Below are 23,460 nucleotides of genomic sequence, written 5' to 3' on the forward strand. Positions count from 1 at the left end.
ACTAGCCAGTTAGTTAGCTAGCCGCGTGTTATTGAAAAATGACTGAATCACTTCATGATTCAACAGTAACAAACTGGCAGCTAGCTAGCATTTATTTGTTGTGTTGTCAAGCCTCTATTACAGAAACAGGAGTTAGCTGTCTAGGCGGAGGAATGACAACTCATTCAGGAGCTAGCTGTTTGCTGTGTAGGTGGAGGGATGACTACTAGTTCAGCAGTCTAGGTGGAGGGATGACTACTAGTTCAGCTGTGTAGGTGGAGGGATGACTACTAGTTCAGCTGTGTAGGTGGAGGGATGACTACTAGTTCAGCTGTGTAGGTGGAGGGATGACTACTAGTTCAGCTGTGTAGGTGGAGGGATGACTACTAGTTCAGCTGTGTAGGTGGAGGGATGACTACTATTTCAGCTGTGTAGGTGGAGGGATGACTACTAGTTCAGCTGTGTAGGTGGAGGGATGACTACTAGTTCAGCTGTGTAGGTGGAGGGATGACTACTAGTTCAGCTGTGTAGGTGGAGGGATGACTACTAGTTCAGCTGTGTAGGTGGAGGGATGACTACTAGTTCAGCTGTGTAGGTGGAGGGATGACTACTAGTTCAGCTGTGTAGGTGGAGGGATGACTACTAGTTCAGCTGTGTAGGTGGAGGGATGACTACTAGTTCAGCTGTGTAGGTGGAGGGATGACTACTAGTTCAGCTGTGTAGGTGGAGGGATGACTACTATTTCAGCTGTGTAGGTGGAGGGATGACTACTAGTTCAGCTGTGTAGGTGGAGGGATGACTACTAGTTCAGCTGTGTAGGTGGAGGGATGACTACTAGTTCAGCTGTGTAGGTGGAGGAATGACTACTAGTTCAGCTGTGTAGGTGGAGGGATGACTACTAGTTCAGCTGTGTAGGTGGAGGGATGACTACTAGTTCAGCTGTCTAGGTGGAGGGATGACTACTAGTTCAGCTGTGTAGGTGGAGGGATGACTACTAGTTCAGCTGTCTAGGTGTAGGGATGACTACTAGTTCAGCTGTGTAGGTGGAGGGATGACTACTAGTTCAGCTGTGTAGTTGGAGGGATGACTACTAGTTCAGCTGTGTAGGTGGAGGGATGACTAGTCCTTCTGGTACCAAAAGGGCTTTCTATTAGATGCATCAGGTTCATTGAAAAATATTTCCATATTTAACTTTTTTCTACTTGTTGCTTTCAGTTCATCACTGATCATCATCTTTCAGGTTGACATTGAACAATACCTTCCCTGGACATCTGTTTCCTCCTGCAGTCTTTCAGGTTTAGTTATGGTGTAGTATGTCTGAGTCCCAAATGGCACCCTATTCCCTATACAGCGCAACGTCCTGGTCTAAGGTAGTGCACTATATAGGGAATAGGGCTCTGGTATAAAGTAGTGCACTATATAGGGAATTGGGCTCTGGTCTAAAGTAGTGCACTATATAGGGAATAGGGCTCTGGTCTAAAGTAGTGCACTATATAGGGAATAGGGTGCCATTTGGGTCACAAGTATTAGTTTAATCTTGAACGTCCTCTTCCCTGGACACTATGTCCCTTCATGTATTCTGTGTACTGTTGTTCTGGTATGTGTTGTGTGAAGTCCAGTCTGTGTGAAGTCCAGTCTGTGTGAAGTCCAGTCTGTGTGAAGTCCACTCCTTACACCTCTGTCTCGGTCTTGGTGATCTTGGAGCTGAGAAGCTGAGACAAGACTATTTGCTGCTGGTTGTACCTATAGGACACAAAAACAGCACATAACTGTTTAGCTACAGGTGACACATCACCGTTTAACTACAGGTGACACATCACTGTTTAACTACAGGTGACACAGAGTAAACACAGTACGGTTTAGATTCCAGATTGACCCAGTTGACCTGACAGGGTTGATTCAGTGCATGTTAACCCAGAACCTAGTCTGAATGTTTCGGTCCCCCTCTACTTTAGATAACAGTTAGGATAGTTTAACTCCTTCATAACTCACTTGGTGGTGATTCTCTGCACCGCTCTGTTCTCCTCTTCCTCCAGCTTCACTAGAACCCCCTCCAGGATGGGCAGCTCCAGGTTGAGGTACTGGGCCACCTGGGCAGAGAGCAGAGCTAGTCATAGGCAGGGGGTTAGTGCACTGTGTGTGGCTAGTGTCCGAAACTCATTCTGGCCCCAAAACCCTGCTGAAGGGCAGACACTCACATCGTTGCTGACTTCCTCTTCATCTCTGTCCATTAGGAACATCTTCATGATGGTCTCTGCTGGGCCCTGAACAAGCCTCTCCCACAGTGGCAGATCTGAGTCCGACAGCTTCTTCTTCTCTATAGGAGGAAATAGACACTATTAATTCTAACCCTGGAGAACCCTAACCCTGGAGAACCATAACCTTGGAGAACCCTAACAATGGAGAACCCTACCCCTGGAGAACCATAACCTTGGAGAACCCTAACAATGGAGAACCCTGGAGAGCCCCAGTTTACACCAATTATACCCCGTCCAACGTGTTAATGATGTCAGAAGGATAGCAGCATCAGTTGTGTTCTGGAAGAGAATGGCTCAACGTACCTCCACTTTGATGGACACAGTAGAGGGCAAACTCATTAGGATCATTTTCTATCTGCAACACAACATGGAAACACAGCAGTGAACCAGACACACGTACTATTAGAACCAAACCAGAAGACTTCCCCCAAGTGATCTAACAACAATACAACCTGGTCATTTGACATAATTCACCTTGAATTTCTGAAGGAGCTGTGATATGACCTGATGTGTTGTCATTTTGCTGTTGATACGGACGTTAGTGGATGTTCCATAGGTTGGAGTGAATATAGCCGTCTAGAGAGAGAGAGAGAAACAGAGACAGAGACAGACAGAGAGAGAGAGAGAAACAGAGACAGAGAGAGAGAGAGAAACAGAGACAGAGAGAGAGAGAGAAACAGAGACAGAGAGAGAGACACGAAGAGAGAGAGAGAGAGAAACAGAGACAGAGAGAGAGACACAAAGAGAGAGAGAGAGAGAGAGAGAGAAACAGAGACAGAGAAAGAGAGAGAAACAGAGACAGAGAAAGAGAGAGAAACAGAGACAGAGAGAGAGACACAAAGAGAGAGAAAGAGAGAAACAGAGACAGACACAAGAGACACAAAGAGAGAGAAACAAAGACAGAGAGAGAGAGAGAAACAGAGACAGACACAAGAGACACGAAGAGAGAGAAAGAGAGAGAAACAGAGACAGACACAAGAGACACGAAGAGAGAGAAAGAGAGAGAAACAAAGACAGAGAGAGAGAGAAACAGAGACAGAGAAAGAGAGAGAAACAGAGACAGACAAGAGACACGAAGAGAGAGAAAGAGAGAGAAACAGAGACAGACACAAGAGACACGAAGAGAGAGAAAGAGAGAGAAACAAAGACAGAGAGAGAGAGAGAAACAGAGACAGACACAAGAGACACGAAGAGAGAGAAAGAGAGAGAAACAAAGACAGAGAGAGAGAGAGAAACAGAGACAGAGAAAGAGAGAGAAACAGAGACAGAGAAAGAGACACAAAGAGAGAGAAAGAGAGAGAAACAAAGACAGAGAAAGAGAGAGAAACAGAGACAGAGAAAGAGAGAGAAACAGAGACAGAGAAAGAGACACAAAGAGAGAGAAAGAGAGAGAAACAAAGACAGAGAAAGAGAGAGAAACAGAGACAGACAAGAGACACGGAGAGAGAAAGAGAGAGAAACAGAGACAGAGAAAGAGAGAGAAACAGAGACAGACACAGAGAAAGACAGAGACGAGAGAGACAGACGAGAGAGACAGAGACAGAGAGAGACAGAGAGAGAGAGAGAGAGAGAGAGACAGAGACAGTTTAAAAACAACTTTATTGGGTCTGGGAACCCACAACACAATAAACACTCAAACAACCAAGCAGATCCCCTCAGTGAGGGGCCAACCAAGGAGATCCTCTCAGTGAGGGGCCAACCAAGCAGATCCTCTCATTGAGGGGCCAACCAAGCAGATCCTCTCAGTGAGGGGCCAACCAAGCAGATCCTCTCAGTGAGGGGCCAACCAAGCAGATCCCCTCAGTGAGGGGCCAACCAAGCAGATCCTCTCAGTGAGGGGCCAACCAAGCAGATCCCCTCAGTGAGGGGCCAACCAAGCAGATCCTCTCAGTGAGGGGCCAACCAAGCAGATCCCCTCAGTGAGGGGCCAACCAAGCAGATCCTCTCAGTGAGGGGCCAACCAAGCAGATCCTCTCAGTGAGGGGCCAACCAAGCAGATCCTCTCAGTGAGGGGCCAACCAAGCAGATCCTCTCAGTGAGGGGCCAACCAAGCAGATCCCCTCAGTGAGGGGCCAACCAAGGAGATCCTCTCAGTGAGGGGCCAACCAAGCAGATCCTCTCAGTGAGGGGCCAACCAAGCAGATCCCCTCAGTGAGGGGCCAACCAAGCAGATCCTCTCAGTGAGGGGCCAACCAAGCAGATCCTCTCAGTGAGGGGCCAACCAAGCAGATCCCCTCAGTGAGGGGCCAACCAAGCAGATCCTCTCAGTGAGGGGCCAACCAAGCAGATCCCCTCAGTGAGGGGCCAACCAAGCTGCTTAGCATTGCTGACAGCCTGGCTAGACTGCAGAGTCAAACCCAGGAAGTCATTGCCCAGGCGATATTCTCCCACTCCATAATTGTAGATCAGTTCATCCACAAAGTCATCATCATTCTCTGGCCCAAAGCCGACCATTGTCTTGCTCTATTCTCCATCATGAGGGCCCTTAACAAGTTTACATCCTTCTTCAAACTCTTTGTGACGTAAAATCTTCATGCCGAGCACATCTAGGTAAAAGGTAGCCGTTTTGCTTCAGTCACCCAGTTTGAAAACGAAAAGCAAGGCTCGTCTCAAAGCCACTATATTCCAAGTGAGTTTGCTATGTACTTTACGATTATTATATATCACACTCGGTTTGTCCACGTTGATTAAGGATCCTTGCAATTGATTGTCAATATAGAAAAGAGACAACCAGAAGCCAGAAGAAAAAACCCACCCTAAAAGGATCATCATCATTGCTCTCATTTCTCTGAACCTGACCATGTTTCCCACTACCTTTTATTGCCGTAACAGCAGTAACACATTTCCTCAGGAGGAAACTCTTCTCTTCACACTCAACTGGTCTAACCCCACCATCGTCTGTAACACCACAGCTGACCTCACAAACTTATCAACATCCCAAAAAATCTGCCAATTTGACAGATTTCCCCAAAGTCTGATCCAGGAATCAATTTACCTCATCTACATTGTAAATTGAGTCGTCACCAGCTGCTATCTTATCAATAGAGATGTCCTTATCCTTCTCCTGATCCTCCTCAACTGAGGCCACAGTCTGACTCCCCTCTGCCACATCCCTCTCAATACTCCCCACTTGCACCCCATCACTCGTACTGAGCATCTCCTCCACTACCTGGGAGACTAGCTCCACCTGAACCCCATCACGAGTACTGGGCATCTCCTCCACTACCTGGGAGACTAGCTCCACCTGAACCCTCTTCTGTACCCCATCACTCGTACTGGGCATCTCCTCACCAGTCTGGGGAAATGGCACCCCAAGATCCTTCCTTACCTCCTCCAACAATATTTTTCTGCTGAACATCAGACACTATGTTCCCCTCTGGTACAAGCAGCAACTCAGTACCCTCAACATGGACAACTTGTTCCTCAGCAACAGGTGCTTGTGGCTGCTCTACCACTGTCGGCCCCACCTCTCCCTACATCAGTGGGCACAGGCGTTACGATGCCCACCTCTCCCTACATCAGTGGGCACAGGCGTTACGATGCCCACCTCTCCCTACATCAGTGGGCCCAGGCGTTATGATCCCCACCTTTCCCTCCATCAGTGGGCACAGGCGTTACGAGGACCACCTCTCCCTACATCAGTGGGTCCAGGCGTTACGAGGACCACCTCTCCCTACATCAGTGGGCCCAGGCGTTACGAGGACCACCTCTCCCTACATCAGTGGGCCCAGGCGTTACGATGCCCACCTCTCCCTACATCAGTGGGCCCAGGCGTTACGATGCCCACCTCTCCCTACATCAGTGGGCCCAGGCGTTACGAGGACCACCTCTCCCTACATCAGTGGGCCCAGGTGTTACGAGGACCACCTCTCCCTACATCATTGGGCCCAGGCGTTATGATCCCCACCTTTCCCTACATCAGTGGGCCCAGGCGTTACGATGCCCACCTCTCCCTACATCAGTGGGCACAGGCGTTACGATGCCCACCTCTCCCCACATCAGTGGGCCCAGGCGTTACGATGCCCACCTCTCCCTACATCAGTGGGCCCAGGTGTTACGAGGACCACCTCTCCCTACATCATTGGGCCCAGGCGTTACGAGGACCACCTCTCCCTACATCAGTGGGCCCAGGCGTTACGAGGACCACCTCTCTCTACATCAGAGGGTCAGGCATTACGAGGCCCACCTCTCTGTACACCAGTGGGTCCAGGCATTATGAGGCCCACCTCTCCCTACATTAGTGGGTCAGGCATTATGAGGCCCACCTCTCCCTACATTAGTGGGTCAGGCATTATGAGGCCCACCTCTCCCTACATTAGTGGGTCAGGCATTATGAGGCCCACCTCTCCCTACATTAGTGGGTCAGGCATTACGAGGACCCTCTGTGCATCTCCCAAAGCCTCTACCACAAAAAAATCATCATTTATAGAAAAGAAAACCACCAAGAAAAGAAAACAAGAAAGATTACACAGGCGATCCAACTCCAGACACCGCTCACAAAATTCCCAGCATGCACTAAACACTCCCAGCATGCAAAGAAAGAAAGAAAGAAAGAAAGAAAGAAAGAAAGAAAGAAAGAAAGAAAGAAAGAAAGAAAGAAAGAAAGAAAGAAAGAAAGAAAGAAAGAAAGAAAGAAAGAAAGAAAGAAAGAAAGAAAGAAAGAAATTTGATGGATCAAATCATGTCCTAGATAGGTAATGATCAGGTCAGTTCTCTCATTGACGTTACCTTGTAGTTATAGAAGTGTCCGTTGATGGAGAAGCAGTGTTGCCTGTTCCTCTCTCTCTGTGAGGGACTCCTCTTCACCCTCCTCTTCACCAAGGAAGCATCACTCATACAGCGGATCAGGTTGGACTGCTCCTCCTCCACCTCCGTCTTCTGCTTTGTGGGGGTGGGACGCAGCGTACAGCTTTCATAACTCCTGTAGCTCCCTGGACAGTAGAGTTGGGCGATATTACCTCACCCTTTCCCAATCCCCTCCAACTCACAAGACAGGCAATTCTCTTAACCTCATCTTTACTAGTCTCTGTTCTCCTACTAATCTCACTGTGACCCCCTCCAGGTCTCTGTTCTCCTACTAATCTCACTGTAACCCCCCTCCAGGTCTCTGTTCTCCTACTAATCTCACTGTAACCCCCCCGGTCTCTGTTCTCCTATTAATCTCACTGTAACCCCCCTCCAGGTCTCTGTTCTCCTATTAATCTCACTGTAACCCCCCTCCACATCTCACTGTAACCCCCTCCAGGTCTCTGTTCTCCTACTAATCTCACTGTAACCCCCCTCCAGGTCTCTGTTCTCCTACTAATCTCACTGTAACCCCCTCCAGGTCTCTGTTCTCCTACTAATCTCACTGTAACCCCCCTCCAGGTCTCTGTTCTCCTACTAATCTCACTGTAACCCCCCTCCAGGTCTCTGTTCTCCTATTAATCTCACTGTAACCCCCCTCCACATCTCACTGTAACCCCCTCCAGGTCTCTGTTCTGTTACTAATCTCACTGTAACCCCCCTCCATGTCTCTGTTCTCCTACTAATCTCACTGTAACCCCCCCCGGTCTCTGTTCTCCTACTAATCTCACTGTAACCCCCCTCCAGGTCTCTGTTCTCCTACTAATCTCACTGTAACCCCCCCAGTCTCTGTTCTCCTACTAATCTCACTGTAACCCCCTCCAGGTCTCTGTTCTCCTACTAATCTCACTGTAACCCCCCTCCAGGTCTCTGTTCTCCTATTAATCTCACTGTAACCCCCTCCATGTCCCTGTTCTCTGTTTCGACCCTACTCCACTCCCATTCCGCATTTTATGACTCGCACTCTCCCCTTTCCTCCCAGCTGGTTCGGCCTTCCGCTCCTGCTACGTCGCTGAGTGACTCATTGTGAAGCTTACAGAACAGGGCTGCGGGCAGCTGAGCAAATATTTTTTTAAATACTAAACTTCCCGAGGACCTATCATCCTTTCACTCCCTCCTGTCTCTTTCTGTTCCTCTGTATCTGCTGCTAAAGCCACTTTCTACCATTAAATGTCATGGTTCTACCCTGAAACTATTTTCTACCTTCTCCTCCATCCTTAATCCCCCCCCTCCCTCTCTGCAGGTGACTTTTAGATTGACGATTGACGATATCTTTTACTCATTCACATCCTATTGATCATCCCCTCCTCTCTTCTCCAGGCCATCTCTGGAGACCTTCTCCCATTCCTCACTTCCCTCATCAACTCATCCCTGACCAGTGGTTGCGTCTGACTTCAAAATGGACAGTTGTTCCCTTTCCCTTTTAGTTGTTCTTAAACGTTTGACTAGTGGTGTAAATATACAGTTCCAGTCAAAATGCACCTACTCATTCAAGGGTTTCTTTATTTTCTACATTGTAGAACAATAGTGTAGAAATCAAAACTATGAAATAACACATCGAATTATGTAGTAACCAAAAAAAATGTAAACAAATCTAAAACATTTTTTTTAGGTTCTTCAAAGTAGCCTTGATGACTGCTTTGCACACTCTTGGCATTCTCTCAACCAGCTTCATGAGGTAGTCACCTGAAATTCATTTTAATTAAGAGGTTTTGCCGTAAAGTTATTTTGTGGAATTTATGTCCTCCTTTATGCGTTTGAGCCAATCAGTTGACTTGTGACAAAGTAGGGGTGGTATACAGAAGATAGCCCTATTTGGTAAAATACCAAGTCCATATTATGGTAAGAACAGCTCAAATATACAAAGAGAAACGACAGACCATCATGACTCTAAGACATGAAGGTCAGTCAATACGGAAAATGTCAAAAACGTTGAAAGTTTCTTAAAGGGCATTCACAAAAACCATCAAGCGCTATGATGAAACTGGCTCTCATGAGGTCCATCACAGGAAAGGAAGACGCAGAGTTACCTCTGCAGAGGATAAGTTCATTAGAGTTACCAGCCTCAGATTGTAGATAAATTCCTCACAGAGTTCAAGTAACAGACACATCTCAACATCAACTGTTCAGAGGAGACTGCGTGAATCAGGCCTTCGTGGTCGAATTGCTGCAAAGAAACCACTACTAAAGGACACCAATAATAAGAAGAGACTTGCTTGGGCCAAGAAACACAAGCAATGGACATTAGACCTGTGAAAACCTGTCATTTGGTCTGATGAGTCCAAATAAAAACAAATTGGTTCACCGCAGTGTCTTTGTGAGACGCAGAGTAGGTGGACGGATGATCTCCACATGTTCCCACCATGGAGGAGGAGGTGTGATGTTGTGTGGGTTCTTTGCTGGTGACACTCAGTGATTTATTTAGAATTCAAGGCACACTTAATAAGCATGGCTACCACAGAATTCTGCAGCGATATACCATCCCATCTGGTTTGTCCTTAGTGGGACTACCATTTGTTTTTCAACAGGACAATGACCCCAAATACACCTCCAGTCTTTGAAAGGGCAATTTGACCAAGAAGGAGAGTGATTGAACTCTGCATCAGATGACTAGGCCTCCACAATCACCCAACCTCAACCCAATTGAGATGGTTTGGGATGAGTTGGACCGCAGTGAAGGAAAAGCAGCCAACAAGTGCTAAGCATATGTGGGAACTCCTTCAAGACTGTTTGAAAAGCATTCCAGGTGAAGCTGGTTGAGAGAATGCGAATGCAAGAGTGTGCAAAGCTGTCACCAAGGCAAAGGGTGGCTACATTGAAGAGTTTAAAATATATTTGGTTTTGTTTTAACACTTTTTTGGTTACTACATATCTCCATATGTGTTATTTCATAGTTTTGATGTCTTCATTGTTATTCTACAATGTAGAAAATAGTACAAATAAAGAACAGCCCTTGATTAAGTAGGTGTTCTAAAACTTTTGACTGGTACGAAATATACATATATATATTACACATCATAATGTTTTATGGGCAAATAATCACGATCGGATAAGGGTTGACATCTCACAACCTTATAATACAGAGCTTTCAATAACCCCTGTATCCTGAGACAGAATAGGTGTACGGTATCCATATTAGGACAGTCTCAGCAAGAGATGTTTCAGTCTCAGCAGGAGTTGCAACTGTCTCATGACTCATTCGTTAAAATGACGTTGTCCTAATATGGACACCGTACAGCAAATTTAGTTAATTTCTCTATGGAGACATTAATTGGAGATTAATTTAGACCTTCAATCAACTATTCATTCAACTGATGGATTTAGTGTCAATGAACTGAAGGGAAATACCTGCAGTGTGGTTGTTAAGGTGAGTTTACCTGCAGTGTGGTTGTTAAGGTGAGTTTACCTGTAATGTGGTTAGGGTGAGGTTACCTGCAGTGTGGTTGTTAAGGGGAGTTTACCTACAGTGTGGTTGTTAAGGGGAGTTTACCTGCAGTATGGTTGTGAAGGTGAGTTTACCTGTAATGTGGTTAGGGTGAGGTTACCTGTAATGTGGTTGTCAAGGTGAGGTTACCTATAATGTGGTTAGGGTGAGGTTACCTGTAGTGTGGTTGTTAAGGTGAGGTTACCTGTAGTGTGGTTGTAAAGGTGAGGTTACCTGTAGTGTGGTTAGGGTGAGGTTACCTGTAGTGTGGTTAGGGTGAGGTTACCTGTAGTGTGGTTGTTAAGGTGAGGTTACCTGTAGTGTGGTTGTTAAGGTTAAGGTGAGGTTACCTGTAGTGTGGTTAGGGTGAGATTACCTGTAGTGTGGTTGTAAAGGTGAGGTTACCTGTAGTGTGGTTAGGGTGAGGTTACCTGTAGTGTGGTTCGGGTGAGGTTACCTGTAGTGTGGTTGTTAAGGTTAAGGTGAGGTTACCTGTAGTGTGGTTGTAAAGGTGAGGTTACCTGTAGTGTGGTTAGGGTGAGGTTATATGTAGTGTGGTTAGGGTGAGGTCACCTGTAGTGTGGTTGTTAAGGTTAAGGTGAGGTTACCTGTAGTGTGGTTAGGGTGAGATTACCTGTAGTGTGGTTGTAAAGGTGAGGTTACCTGTAGTGTGGTTAGGGTGAGGTTACCTGTAGTGTGGTTCGGGTGAGGTTACCTGTAGTGTGGTTGTTAAGGTGAGGTTACCTGTAGTGTGGTTGTTAAGGTGAGGTTACCTGTAGTGTGGTTGTTATAGTTAAGGTGAGGTTACCTGTAGTGTGGTTGTTATAGTTCAAATCAAATCAAATCAAATGTAGTTATATAGCCCTTCGTACATCAGCTGATATCTCAAAGTGCTGTACAGAAACCGAGCCTAAAACCCCAAACAGCAAGCAATGCAGTTGTACAAGCACGGTGGCTAGGAAAAACTCCCTAGAAAGGCCAAAACATAGGAAGAAACCTAGAGAGGAACCAGGCTATGTGGGGTGGCCAGTCCTCTTCTGGCTGTGCCGGGTGGAGATTATAACAGAACATGGCCAAGATGTTCAAATGTTCATAAATGACCAGCATGGTCCAATAATAATAAGGCAGAACAGTTGAAACTGGAGCAGCAGCACGGCCAGGTGGACTGGGGACAGCAAGGAGTCATCATGTCAGGTAGTCCTGAGGCATGGTCCTAGGGCTTGGGTTCTCCGAGAGAGGAGTTAGTTAAGGTGAGGTTACCTGTAGTGTGGTTGTTATAGTTAAGGTGAGGTTACCTGTAGTGTGGTTGTTAAGGTGAGGTTACCTGTAATGCGGTTGCTATAGTTAAGGTGAGGTTACCTGTAGTGTGGTTGTTATCGTTAAGGTGAGGTTACCTGTAATGTGGTTGCTATAGTTAAGGTGAGATTACCTGTCGTGTGGTTGCTGGTCTCCTCTGCAGGATGCTGCTTGTTGGTCTCCTCTGTCTCATTGATCTGATGGAGATCTTCAAACTCCCCCCATCGTGTCATCCCCCTGACAGACAGAGAGGGTTTAGCCTGAGTGATGCTTGTATTACTCCATTTTATCTATGGTATTGACATAATGCATGATAAAGGTCAAAGGTAACCTCTTGCGTCCATGAGGACTGACTGGACTGACTGGGTCAGGTGACAGGAGGCTGGTGATTGGTTGTTGTTTGTCATCCTGTATTTTGAGCCTGATGGGCTGCCGTACTCCCCAGGAGATAGTCAGGAATCCCTCGAACACCACCTCTCCATCTCTCTAGTGGAGATAAACACAGTTCTTAGTCTTAACATTTCAAATATAACATATACTGTATGTTGATTAGGTTTTAACGGTACAGGGGTCCAGAACTGTAAACACGTTGGTTAGGTTTTAACGGTACAGGGGTCCAGAACTGTAAACACGTTGGTTAGGTTTTAACGGTACAGAGCTGTAAACACGTTGGTTAGGTTTTAACGGTACAGGGGTCCAGCGCTGTAAACACGTTGGTTAGGTTTTAACGGTACAGGGGTCCAGAGCTGTAAACACGTTAGTTAGGTTTTAACTGTACAGGGGTCCAGAGCTGTAAACACGTTGGTTAGGTTTTAACGGTACAGGGGTCCAGAGCTGTAAACACGTTAGTTAGGTTTTAACGGCACAGGGGTCCAGAGCTGTAAACACGTTGGTTAGGTTTTAACAGTACAGGGGTCCAGAGCTGTAAACACGTTAGTTAGGTTTTAACAGTACAGGGGTCCAGAGCTGTAAACACGTTAGTTAGGTTTTAACAGTACAGGGGTCCAGAGCTGTAAACACGTTAGTTAGGTTTTAACGGCACAGGGGTCCAGAGCTGTAAACACGTTGGTTAGGTTTTAACGGCACAGGGGTCCAGAGCTGTAAACACGTTGGTTAGGTTTTAACGGCACAGTGGTCCAGAGCTGTAAACACGTTGGTTAGGTTTTAACAGTACAGAGCTGTAAACACGTTAGTTAGGTTTTAACGGCACAGGGGTCCAGAGCTGTAAACACGTTGGTTAGGTTTTAACGGCACAGTGGTCCAGAGCTGTAAACACGTTGGTTAGGTTTTAACAGTACAGAGCTGTAAACACGTTAGTTAGGTTTTAACGGTACAGGGGTCCAGAGCTGTAAACACGTTGGTTAGGTTTTAACGGTACAGGGGTCCAGAGCTGTAAACAGGTTGGTTAGGTTTTAACGGTACAGGGGTCCAGAGCTGTAAACAGGTTGGTTAGGTTTTAACGGCACAGGGGTCCAGAGCTGTAAACACGTTGGTTAGGTTTTAACGGTACAGGGGTCCAGAGCTGTAAACAGGTTGGTTAGGTTTTAACGGCACAGGGGTCCAGAACTGTAAACACGTTGGTTAGGTTTTAACGGCACAGGGGTCCAGAGCTGTAAACACGTTGGTTAGGTTTTAACGGCACAGGGGGTCCAGAGCTGTAAACTGAGCTGTTTTTTGGGTTGTTAAAAAGTGGTAATTAGATGCATCTATCGTCCACCCGATTCTGACATTGGTCGTTTCGCTGATATCCTTGCATCAACCTTGGATTTGATTGGGTGATTAATTTCTATTGGATGTTTTCAACATAAGTTAAATTAAAAATGAGAACCACTCACTGACACCTGATACTCCATCTATCTGTGTCCCCTCATCTATAAGACCACAGACTGACCAGTTCACCTGTATCCCCTCATCTATAAGACCACAGACTGACCAGTTCACCTGTATCCCCTCATCTATAAGACCACAGACTGACCAGTTCACCTGTATCCCCTCATCTATAAGACCACAGACTGACCAGTTCACCTGACACCCTTATTGATCATATTTTTACAAATTCTTTGAATAATGTGGCTAATACAGGTATACTGTATTCTGACATTTCTGACCACTTTCCAATTTTCCACTTCTCTTTGGCAGTTGGACATGAACAGATGGGAATGATTAGTAGCATTAAGGGTAGAATATTTAACTAAAGTAATTGTGAGCTCATTAAGATGTTGATTGATGATATTTCATGGTAAAATGTTTATAATCAGGCTGATGTGGAGTCTGCTTTACCTGACTTTTCTCACATCATTTAATTGTGTATTTCCCCACTGCTTTCCCTTAGTCAAACCATGTAAGAGAGCACAAGAAGGGTTCAGGAGACCTTGGTTTACAACCGGTCTCAAAACATTCTCTGCACATTACAAAAAGTGTATGAGCAAATTTAATCTCTTACTTCGGAAAAAAATATATTTTCCTAACATATTCCAAGAATCCTTAAATAATATATAAAGTCAACTTGGAAAATCATCAATCAACTGTTGAATAAGAAATAGGCATCTACAACTATTCCATCTCAATGTATTGTGGGAAATAAGACCGATATTGATCTTGACTGTATTTCATGTTAATTTAAAAACTTTTTTGGTGAATGTTGGTTCCTCTCTGTCAAAGAAAATAGAGAACTGATGTAAATCTCCTGGATTACATTAAGGGACACGTCCCTCTTCTGCTTCTGTTTGATCCTCCTGGTGTAATGGAGGGGATGGAAGTAATTGGTAACTTAGAGATATCAGCAGCAGGTCATGATGAGATTGGTGCCTCTTTGGTGAAATCAGTGTCTCATGATTGCTGAGCCTCGAATGTATATTTTCACCAAATCATTGCAAACTGGTAATGCTCCTAAAGATTAAAAAAATTGCCAAAGTTATCCCCCTCTATAGATTTGGGGATCCCAGATTGTTTTTACAAATTACCACCCCATATCAGTACTATGTTTTTCTAAAATCCTAGAAACATGGTGTATAAGAGAATGTTAATTGTAATGAATTTAAGAGAATGTTGAAGCATTTAAATCAACCCTGTATTCTATATTCTGTATTCTATATGAGAACCAATATGGTTTTGGTAAAAACCACTCCACAGATGTGGCTCTTTAGCAACTCGTTGATAAAATCTTTACTGCCCTTTAAAACAATGAATACGGTCTTGGCATATCTTGATTGGCGCTCTTGATATTGATCCAAATGTTGGTCATGAAATATTACTTTCCAAATTGCATTACTACAGTTTCATGGTTATACATATAATTATACAGCTCATTCTGAAAGTATTCTAACCCCTTCCCTTTCCCATGTTTTGTTTCAGCCTTATTTACAAATGGAGTCAATCATTTTTTTACATTTAAAAAAGAAAATCCTTTACCCGATAGTTACAAAGTGAAAACAGGTTTAAATAATTTGTTTCACATTTATAAAAAAAAATGTTTTAAAATGGATTTACATAATAATTCAGACCCTTTGCTATGAGACTCGAAATTGAGCTCAGGTGCATCCTGTTTCCACTGATCATCCTTGAGATGTTTCTACAACTTGATTGGAGTCCACCTGTGGTAAATTCAATTAGTAGGATATGATTTGTAAAGGCAAACACATGTCTTTATAAGGTTCCACAGTTGAGAGCGCATGTCAGAGCAAACACCATGCAATGTTGAAGGAATCGTCCGTAGAGCTCCGAGACAGGATTCTGTCGAGGCACAGGTCTGGGGAAGGGTACCAAAAATGTTCTGCAGCATTGAAGGTCCTCAAAAACACAGTGGCCTCCGTCATTCTTAAACGACAGAAGTTTGGAACCACCAGGACTCTTCCTAGAGCTGGCCGCCCGGCCAAATTTAGCAATCGGGGGAGAAGTGCCTTGGTCAAGGCGGTGACCAAGAAACCGATAGTCACTCTCTCAGTTCCTCTGTGGAGATGGGAGAACCTTCCAGAAGGACAACCATGTCTGCAGTACTCCATCAATCAGGCCTTTATGGTAGTGGCCAGACATAAGCCACTCTTCAGTAAAAGGCACATGACAGCCCGCTTGGAGTTTGCAAAAAGGTACTTAAAGGACTCTGACTATGTGAAATAATATTCTCAGGTCTGATGAAAGATTGAACTCTTTGGCTTGAATGGCAAGCATCACATCTAGAGGAAACCTGGCACCATCCTTACGGTGAGGCACGGTGGTGGCAGCATCATGCTGTGGGGATGTTTTTCAGTCATAGGGACTGGGAGACTAGTCAATATCAAGGGAAAGATGAACAGTGCAATGTACAGAGAGAAACTTGATGAAAACCTGCCCCAGAGCGCACAGGACCTCAGACTGGGGTGAAGGTTCACCTTCCAACAGGACAACGACCCTAAACACACAGCCAAGACAACGCAATAGTGGGACAAGTCTCTGAATGTCCTTGAGTGGCACAGCCAGAGCCCGGACTTGAACCCGATCTAACTTGAACCTGATCTAACATCTCTGGAGAGACCTGAAAATAGCTGTGCAACGACGCTCCCCATCCAACCTGACAGAGCTTGAGAGGATCTGCAGAGAAGAATGGGAGAAACTCTCCAAATACAGGTGTGCCAAGCTTGTAGCGTAATACCCAAGAAGACTGGAGGCTGTAATCGCTGTCAAAGGTGCTTCAACAAAGTACTGAGTAAAGGGTCTGAATACTTATGTTAATGTGATATTTCAGTTTTTTATATATATATAAATTAGCAATAAAATTCTAAACTTGTTTTTGCTTTGTCATTATAGGGTATTGTGTGTAGATTGATGAGCGAAAAAAACATATTGAATCCATTTTAGAATAAGGCTGTAACGTAACAAAATGTGGTCTGAATACTTTCCGAATGCACTGTCGTTATGTTTATGATAGAGAACAATTTGTTTATGCAAATGGATGTGCATGTACCAGGGCCAAGATATCCTGTGGCGTCCCACAGGGTATGATCATTGGACCTTAGTTATTCCTAATCTCCATGACCTTGCTGCTGTATCTTCTACCGTACTTCCCATTCTCTTTGCTGAGGAAACCAACTGGATTTATCACACTAAAATGAATGAAGCCAACTGGATGTATCACACTAAAATTAATGAAGCCAACTGGATTCATCACACTAAAATTAATGAAGCCAACTGCATTTATCACACTAAAATGAATGAAGCCAACTGGATTTATCACACTAAAATGAATGAAGCCAAATGCATTTATCACACTAAAATGAATGAAGCCAACTGGATTTATCACACTAAAATTAATGAAACCAACTGGATTTATCACACTAAAATTAATGAAGCCAACTGGATTTATCACACTAAAATTAATGAAGCCAACTGGATTTATCACACTAAAATTAATGAAGCCAACTGGATTTATCACACTAAAATTAATGAAGCCAACTGGATTTATCACACTAAAATTAATGAAGCCTACTGGATTTATCACACTAAAATTAATGAAGCCAACTGGATTTATCACACTAAAATTAATGAATCCAACTGGATTTATCACACTAAAATTAATGAAGCCAACTCAGGAATGGATACATTTCTGAATGGTTCCAGAAAAACAAATTATATTTAAATATAAAAAAGATCTAACTGTATTGTATTCACTAGTAAGAATAAGAAAGATTGTAAAAAAAAAGAAAAAAGAGCCAGAATCTCAATTGGTGGCAATGAAATGGACCAAGGCACATCCACTAGATTTGTCTGAGTTGTAATTAATGAGAAGGTATCCTGGAAAAATCATTCTCATTCAGTCTGAAGTGAAGTGAAGAAATGTGTTGGTTTCATCAGAAAGATTTCTGGTTTGGTTCATCAGGCTTGCTTCCTAACTCTTTACTGTAGCTTAATTTACCCATATCTCATTTACTGTAATATTGTCTGGGCCAGTACATTTGCCTCCTACCTACACAAATTACTCACCATACAAAATATATTTGCAAGACTAGCCACCTCTAATTACGTGGCTCCATCTGCACCTTTGTTTTAGAAACTCTATCTTGCCTATTTACGACATTAATGTACGCCAATTATAAATTTTAATCTGCAAATACTCATACCTCCCAGACAGTTTAACAAAACTCTCCAATGGATTGTACCAGGTCCCAGACAGTTTAACAAAACTCTCCAATGGATTCTACCAGGTCCCAGACAGTTTAACAAAACTCTCCAATGGATTCTACCAGGTCCCAGACAGTTTAACAAAACTCTCCAATGGATTCTACCAGGTCCCAGACAGTTTAACAAAACTCTCCAATGGATTCTACCAGGTCCCAGACAGTTTAACAAAACTCTCCAATGGATTCTACCAGGTCCCAGACAGTTTACCTAAACCCTTCAATGGATTCTACCAGGTCCCAGTTTACGTAAACCCTTCAATGGATTCTACAAGGTCCCAGTTTACCTAAACCATTTAATGGATTCTACCAGGTCCCAGTTTACCTAAACCCATCAATGGATTCTACCAGGTCCCAGTTTACCTAAACCCTTCAATGGATTCTACCAGGTCCCAGTTTACCTAAACCCTTCAATGGATTCTACCAGGTCCCAGTTTACCTAAACCATTTAATGGATTCTACCAGGTCCCAGTTTACCTAAACCCTTCAATGGATTCTACCAGGTCCCAGTTTACCTAAACCATTTAATGGATTCTACCAGGTCCCAGTTTACCTAAACCCTTCAATGGATTCTACCAGGTCCCAGTTTACCTAAACCCTTCAATGGATTCTACCAGGTCCCAGTTTACCTAAACCATTTAATGGATTCTACCAGGTCCCAGTTTACCTAAACCCTTCAATGGATTCTACCAGGTCCCAGTTTACCTAAACCCTTCAATGGATTCTACAAGGTCCCAGTTTACCTAAACCCTTCAATGGATTCTACCAGGTCCCAGTTTACCTAAACCCTTCAATGGATTCTACCAGGTCCCAGTTTACCTAAACCCTTCAATGGATTCTACCAGGTCCCAGACAGTTTACCTAAACCCTTCAATGGATTCTACCAGGTCCCAGTTTACCTAAACCCTTCAATGGATTCTACCAGGTCCCAGTTTACCTAAACCCTTCAATGGATTCTACCAGGTCCCAGACAGTTTACCTAAACCCTTCAATGGATTCTACCAGGTCCCAGTTTACCTAAACCATTTAATGGATTCTGCCAGGTCCCAGTTTACCTAAACCCTTCAATGGATTCTGCCAGGTCCAAGTTTACCTAAACCCTTCAATGGATTCTACCAGGTCCCAGTTTACCTAAACCCTTCAATGGATTCTACCAGGTCCCAGTTTACCTAAACCATTTAATGGATTCTGCCAGGTCCCAGTTTACCTAAACCCTTCAATGGATTCTGCCAGGTCCAAGTTTACCTAAACCCTTCAATGGATTCTACCAGGTCCCAGTTTACCTAAACCCTTCAATGGATTCTACCAGGTCCCAGTTTACCTAAACCATTTAATGGATTCTGCCAGGTCCCAGTTTACCTAAACCCTTCAATGGATTCTACCAGGTCCCAGTTTACCTAAACCCTTCAATGGATTCTACCAGGTCCCAGTTTACCTAAACCCTTCAATGGATTCTACCAGGTCCCAGTTTACCTAAACCCATCAATGGATTCTACCAGGTCCCAGACAGTTTACCTAAACCATTCAATGGATTCTACCAGGTCCCAGTTTACCTAAACCCTTCAATGGATTCTACCAGGTCCCAGTTTACCTAAACCCTTCAATGGATTCTTCCAGGTCCCAGTTTACCTAAACCCTTCAATGGATTCTACCAGGTCCCAGACAATTTACCTAAACCCTTCAATGGATTCTACCAGGTCCCAGTTTACCTAAACCCTTCAATGGATTCTTCCAGGTCCCAGTTTACCTAAACCCTTCAATGGATTCTACCAGGTCCCAGACAGTTTACCTAAACCCATCAATGGATTCTACCAGGTCCCAGTTTACCTAAACCCTTCAATGGATTCTACCAGGTCCCAGACAATTTACCTAAACCCTTCAATGGATTCTTCCAGGTCCCAGTTTACCTAAACGCTTCAATGGATTCTTCCAGGTTAATTCTGAAATCTATCTATATAACACCAGACACTGTGATAAACTTCACCCTCCCCACTGCTCTGGAATTCCAAACTCTGGAATTCTTATCTTCACATTGTCAAACTCAGTAACCAAAACTCAGTAATCTCCATGAAGACTGGGGGTCAACCTGATGAACCAAACTACTCAGTAATCTCCTCCATGAAGACTGGGGGTCAACCTGATGAACCAAACTACTCAGCAATCTCCATGAAGACTGGGGGTCAACCTGATGAACCAAACTACTCAGTAATCTCCATGAAGACTGGGGGTCAACCTGATGAACCAAACTACTCAGTAATCTCCATGAAGACTGGGGGTCAACCTGATGAACCAAACTACTCAGTAATCTCCTCCATGAAGACTGGTAAGCCTGATGAACCAAACTACTCAGTAATCTCCTCCATGAAGACTGGGGGTCAGCCTAGTGAACCAATGAAGACTGTGGGTCAGCCTGATGAACCAAACTACTCAGTAATCCCCTCCATGAAGACTAGGGGTCAGCGTGACGAACCATGAAGACCGGGGGTCAGCCTGATGAACCAAACTACTCAGTAATCGCCTCCATGAAGACTTGAGGTCAGCCTTATGAACCAAACTACTCAGTAATCTCCTCCATGAAGACTGGGGTCCCAGACAGTTTACCTAAACCCTTCAATGGATTCTACCAGGTCCCAGTTTACCTAAACCCTTCAATGGATTCTACCAGGTCCCAGTTTACCTAAACCCTTCAATGGATTCTACCAGGTCCCAGACAGTTTACCTAAACCCTTCAATGGATTCTACCAGGTCCCAGTTTACCTAAACCCTTCAATGGATTCTACCAGGTCCCAGTTTACCTAAACCCTTCAATGGATTCTACCAGGTCCCAGTTTACCTAAACGCTTCAATGGATTCTACCAGGTCCCAGTTTACCTAAACGCTTCAATGGATTCTACCAGGTCCCAGACAGTTTACCTAAACCCTTCAATGGATTCTACCAGGTCCCAGTTTACCTAAACCCTCCAATGGATTCTACCAGGTCCCAGTTTACCTAAACCCTTCAATGGATTCTACCAGGTCCCAGACAGTTTACCTAAACCCTCCAATGGATTCTACCAGGTTCCAGTTTACCTAAACCCTTCAATGGATTCTACCAGGTCCCAGTTTACCTAAACCCTTCAATGGATTCTACCAGGTCCCAGTTTACCTAAACGCTTCAATGGATTCTACCAGGTCCCAGTTTACCTAAACCCTCCAATGGATTCTACCAGGTCCCAGTTTACCTAAACCCTTCAATGGATTCTATCAGGTCCCAGTTTACCTAAACACTTCAATGGATATAACCAGGTCCCAGTTTACCTAAACCCTTCAATGGACTACCAGGTCCCAGTTTACCTAAACCCTTCAATGGATTCTACCAGGTCCCAGTTACCTAGACCATTTAATGGATTCTACCAGGTCCCAGTTTACCTAAACCCTTCAATGGATTCTACCAGGTCCCAGTTGACCTAAACTCTTCAATGGATTCTACCAGGTCCCAGTTTACCTAAACCCTTCAATGGATTCTACCAGGTCCCAGACAGTTTACCTAAACCCTCCAATGGATTCTACCAGGTCCCAGTTTACCTAAACCCTTCAATGGATTCTACCAGGTCCCAGTTTACCTAAACCCTCCAATGGATTCTACCAGGTCCCAGTTTACCTAAACCCTTCAATGGATTCTACCAGGTCCCAGTTTACCTAAACCCATCAATGGATTCTACCAGGTCCCACTTTACTTAAACCCTTCAATGGATTCTACCAGGTCCCAGTTTACCTAAACCATTTAATGGATTCTACCAGGTCCCAGTTTACCTAAACCGTTCAATGGATTCTACCAGGTCCCAGTTTACCTAAACCCTTCAATGGATTCTACCAGGTCCCAGTTTACCTAAACCCTTCAATGGATTCTACCAGGTCCCAGACAGTTTACCTAAACCCTTCAATGGATTCTACCAGGTCCCAGTTTACCTAAACCATTCAATGGATTCTACCAGGTCCAAGTTTACCTAAACCCTTCAATGGATTCTACCAGGTCCAAGTTTACCTAAACCCTTCAATGGATTCTACCAGGTCCAAGTTTACCTAAACCCTTCAATGGATTCTACCAGGTCCAAGTTTACCTAAACCCTTCAATGGATTCTACCAGGTCCCAGTTTACCTAAACCCTTCAATGGATTCTACCAGGTCCAAGTTTACCTAAACCCTTCAATGGATTCTACCAGGTCCCAGTTTACCTAAACCATTTAATGGATTCTACCAGGTCCCAGTTTACCTAAACCCTTCAATGGATTCTACCAGGTCCCAGTTTACCTAAACCATTTAATGGATTCTACCAGGTCCCAGTTTACCTAAACCCTTCAATGGATTCTACCAGGTCACAGTTTACCTAAACCCTTCAATGGATTCTACCAGGTCCCAGTTTACCTAAACCATTTAATGGATTCTACCAGGTCCCAGTTTACCTAAACCCTTCAATGGATTCTACCAGGTCCCAGTTTACCTAAACCCTTCAATGGATTCTACAAGGTCCCAGTTTACCTAAACCCTTCAATGGATTCTACCAGGTCCCAGTTTACCTAAACCCTTCAATGGATTCTACCAGGTCCCAGTTTACCTAAACCCTTCAATGGATTCTACCAGGTCCCAGACAGTTTACCTAAACCCTTCAATGGATTCTACCAGGTCCCAGTTTACCTAAACCCTTCAATGGATTCTACCAGGTCCCAGTTTACCTAAACCCTTCAATGGATTCTACCAGGTCCCAGACAGTTTACCTAAACCCTTCAATGGATTCTACCAGGTCCCAGTTTACCTAAACCATTTAATGGATTCTGCCAGGTCCCAGTTTACCTAAACCCTTCAATGGATTCTGCCAGGTCCAAGTTTACCTAAACCCTTCAATGGATTCTACCAGGTCCCAGTTTACCTAAACCCTTCAATGGATTCTACCAGGTCCCAGTTTACCTAAACCATTTAATGGATTCTGCCAGGTCCCAGTTTACCTAAACCCTTCAATGGATTCTGCCAGGTCCAAGTTTACCTAAACCCTTCAATGGATTCTACCAGGTCCCAGTTTACCTAAACCCTTCAATGGATTCTACCAGGTCCCAGTTTACCTAAACCATTTAATGGATTCTGCCAGGTCCCAGTTTACCTAAACCCTTCAATGGATTCTACCAGGTCCCAGTTTACCTAAACCCTTCAATGGATTCTACCAGGTCCCAGTTTACCTAAACCCTTCAATGGATTCTACCAGGTCCCAGTTTACCTAAACCCATCAATGGATTCTACCAGGTCCCAGACAGTTTACCTAAACCATTCAATGGATTCTACCAGGTCCCAGTTTACCTAAACCCTTCAATGGATTCTACCAGGTCCCAGTTTACCTAAACCCTTCAATGGATTCTTCCAGGTCCCAGTTTACCTAAACCCTTCAATGGATTCTACCAGGTCCCAGACAATTTACCTAAACCCTTCAATGGATTCTACCAGGTCCCAGTTTACCTAAACCCTTCAATGGATTCTTCCA

At 44.4% G+C, this 23,460-nt stretch overlaps 1 protein-coding gene across 3 annotated transcripts in view; it reads right to left on the minus strand.

Moving 5' to 3' along the window:
* Positions 1-183: 183 nt before the first annotated feature.
* Positions 184-23,460, minus strand: part of rassf6 (Ras association domain family member 6) — a 28,527-nt gene continuing 5,250 nt past the window's right edge. For 2 of the 3 annotated variants that reach the window (XM_036976614.1, XM_036976615.1), the window contains exons 4-11: positions 12,134-12,288; positions 11,936-12,039; positions 6,966-7,168; positions 2,712-2,813; positions 2,541-2,592; positions 2,178-2,296; positions 1,972-2,069; positions 184-1,722 (exon numbers count right to left, since the gene is read on the minus strand). In XM_036976614.1, the coding sequence (XP_036832509.1) occupies positions 1,650-1,722; positions 1,972-2,069; positions 2,178-2,296; positions 2,541-2,592; positions 2,712-2,813; positions 6,966-7,168; positions 11,936-12,039; positions 12,134-12,288 (906 nt within the window). In that variant the 3' untranslated portion in view covers positions 184-1,649. Of the gene's footprint in view, positions 1,723-1,971; positions 2,087-2,177; positions 2,297-2,540; positions 2,593-2,711; positions 2,814-6,965; positions 7,169-11,935; positions 12,040-12,133; positions 12,289-23,460 lie in introns of all 3 variants that reach the window. The other variant, XM_036976616.1, reaches the window with a different exon arrangement.

This window comes from Oncorhynchus mykiss, chromosome 5, assembly GCF_013265735.2.
Source record: "Oncorhynchus mykiss isolate Arlee chromosome 5, USDA_OmykA_1.1, whole genome shotgun sequence".
Taxonomy (NCBI): Eukaryota; Metazoa; Chordata; class Actinopteri; order Salmoniformes; family Salmonidae; genus Oncorhynchus; species Oncorhynchus mykiss.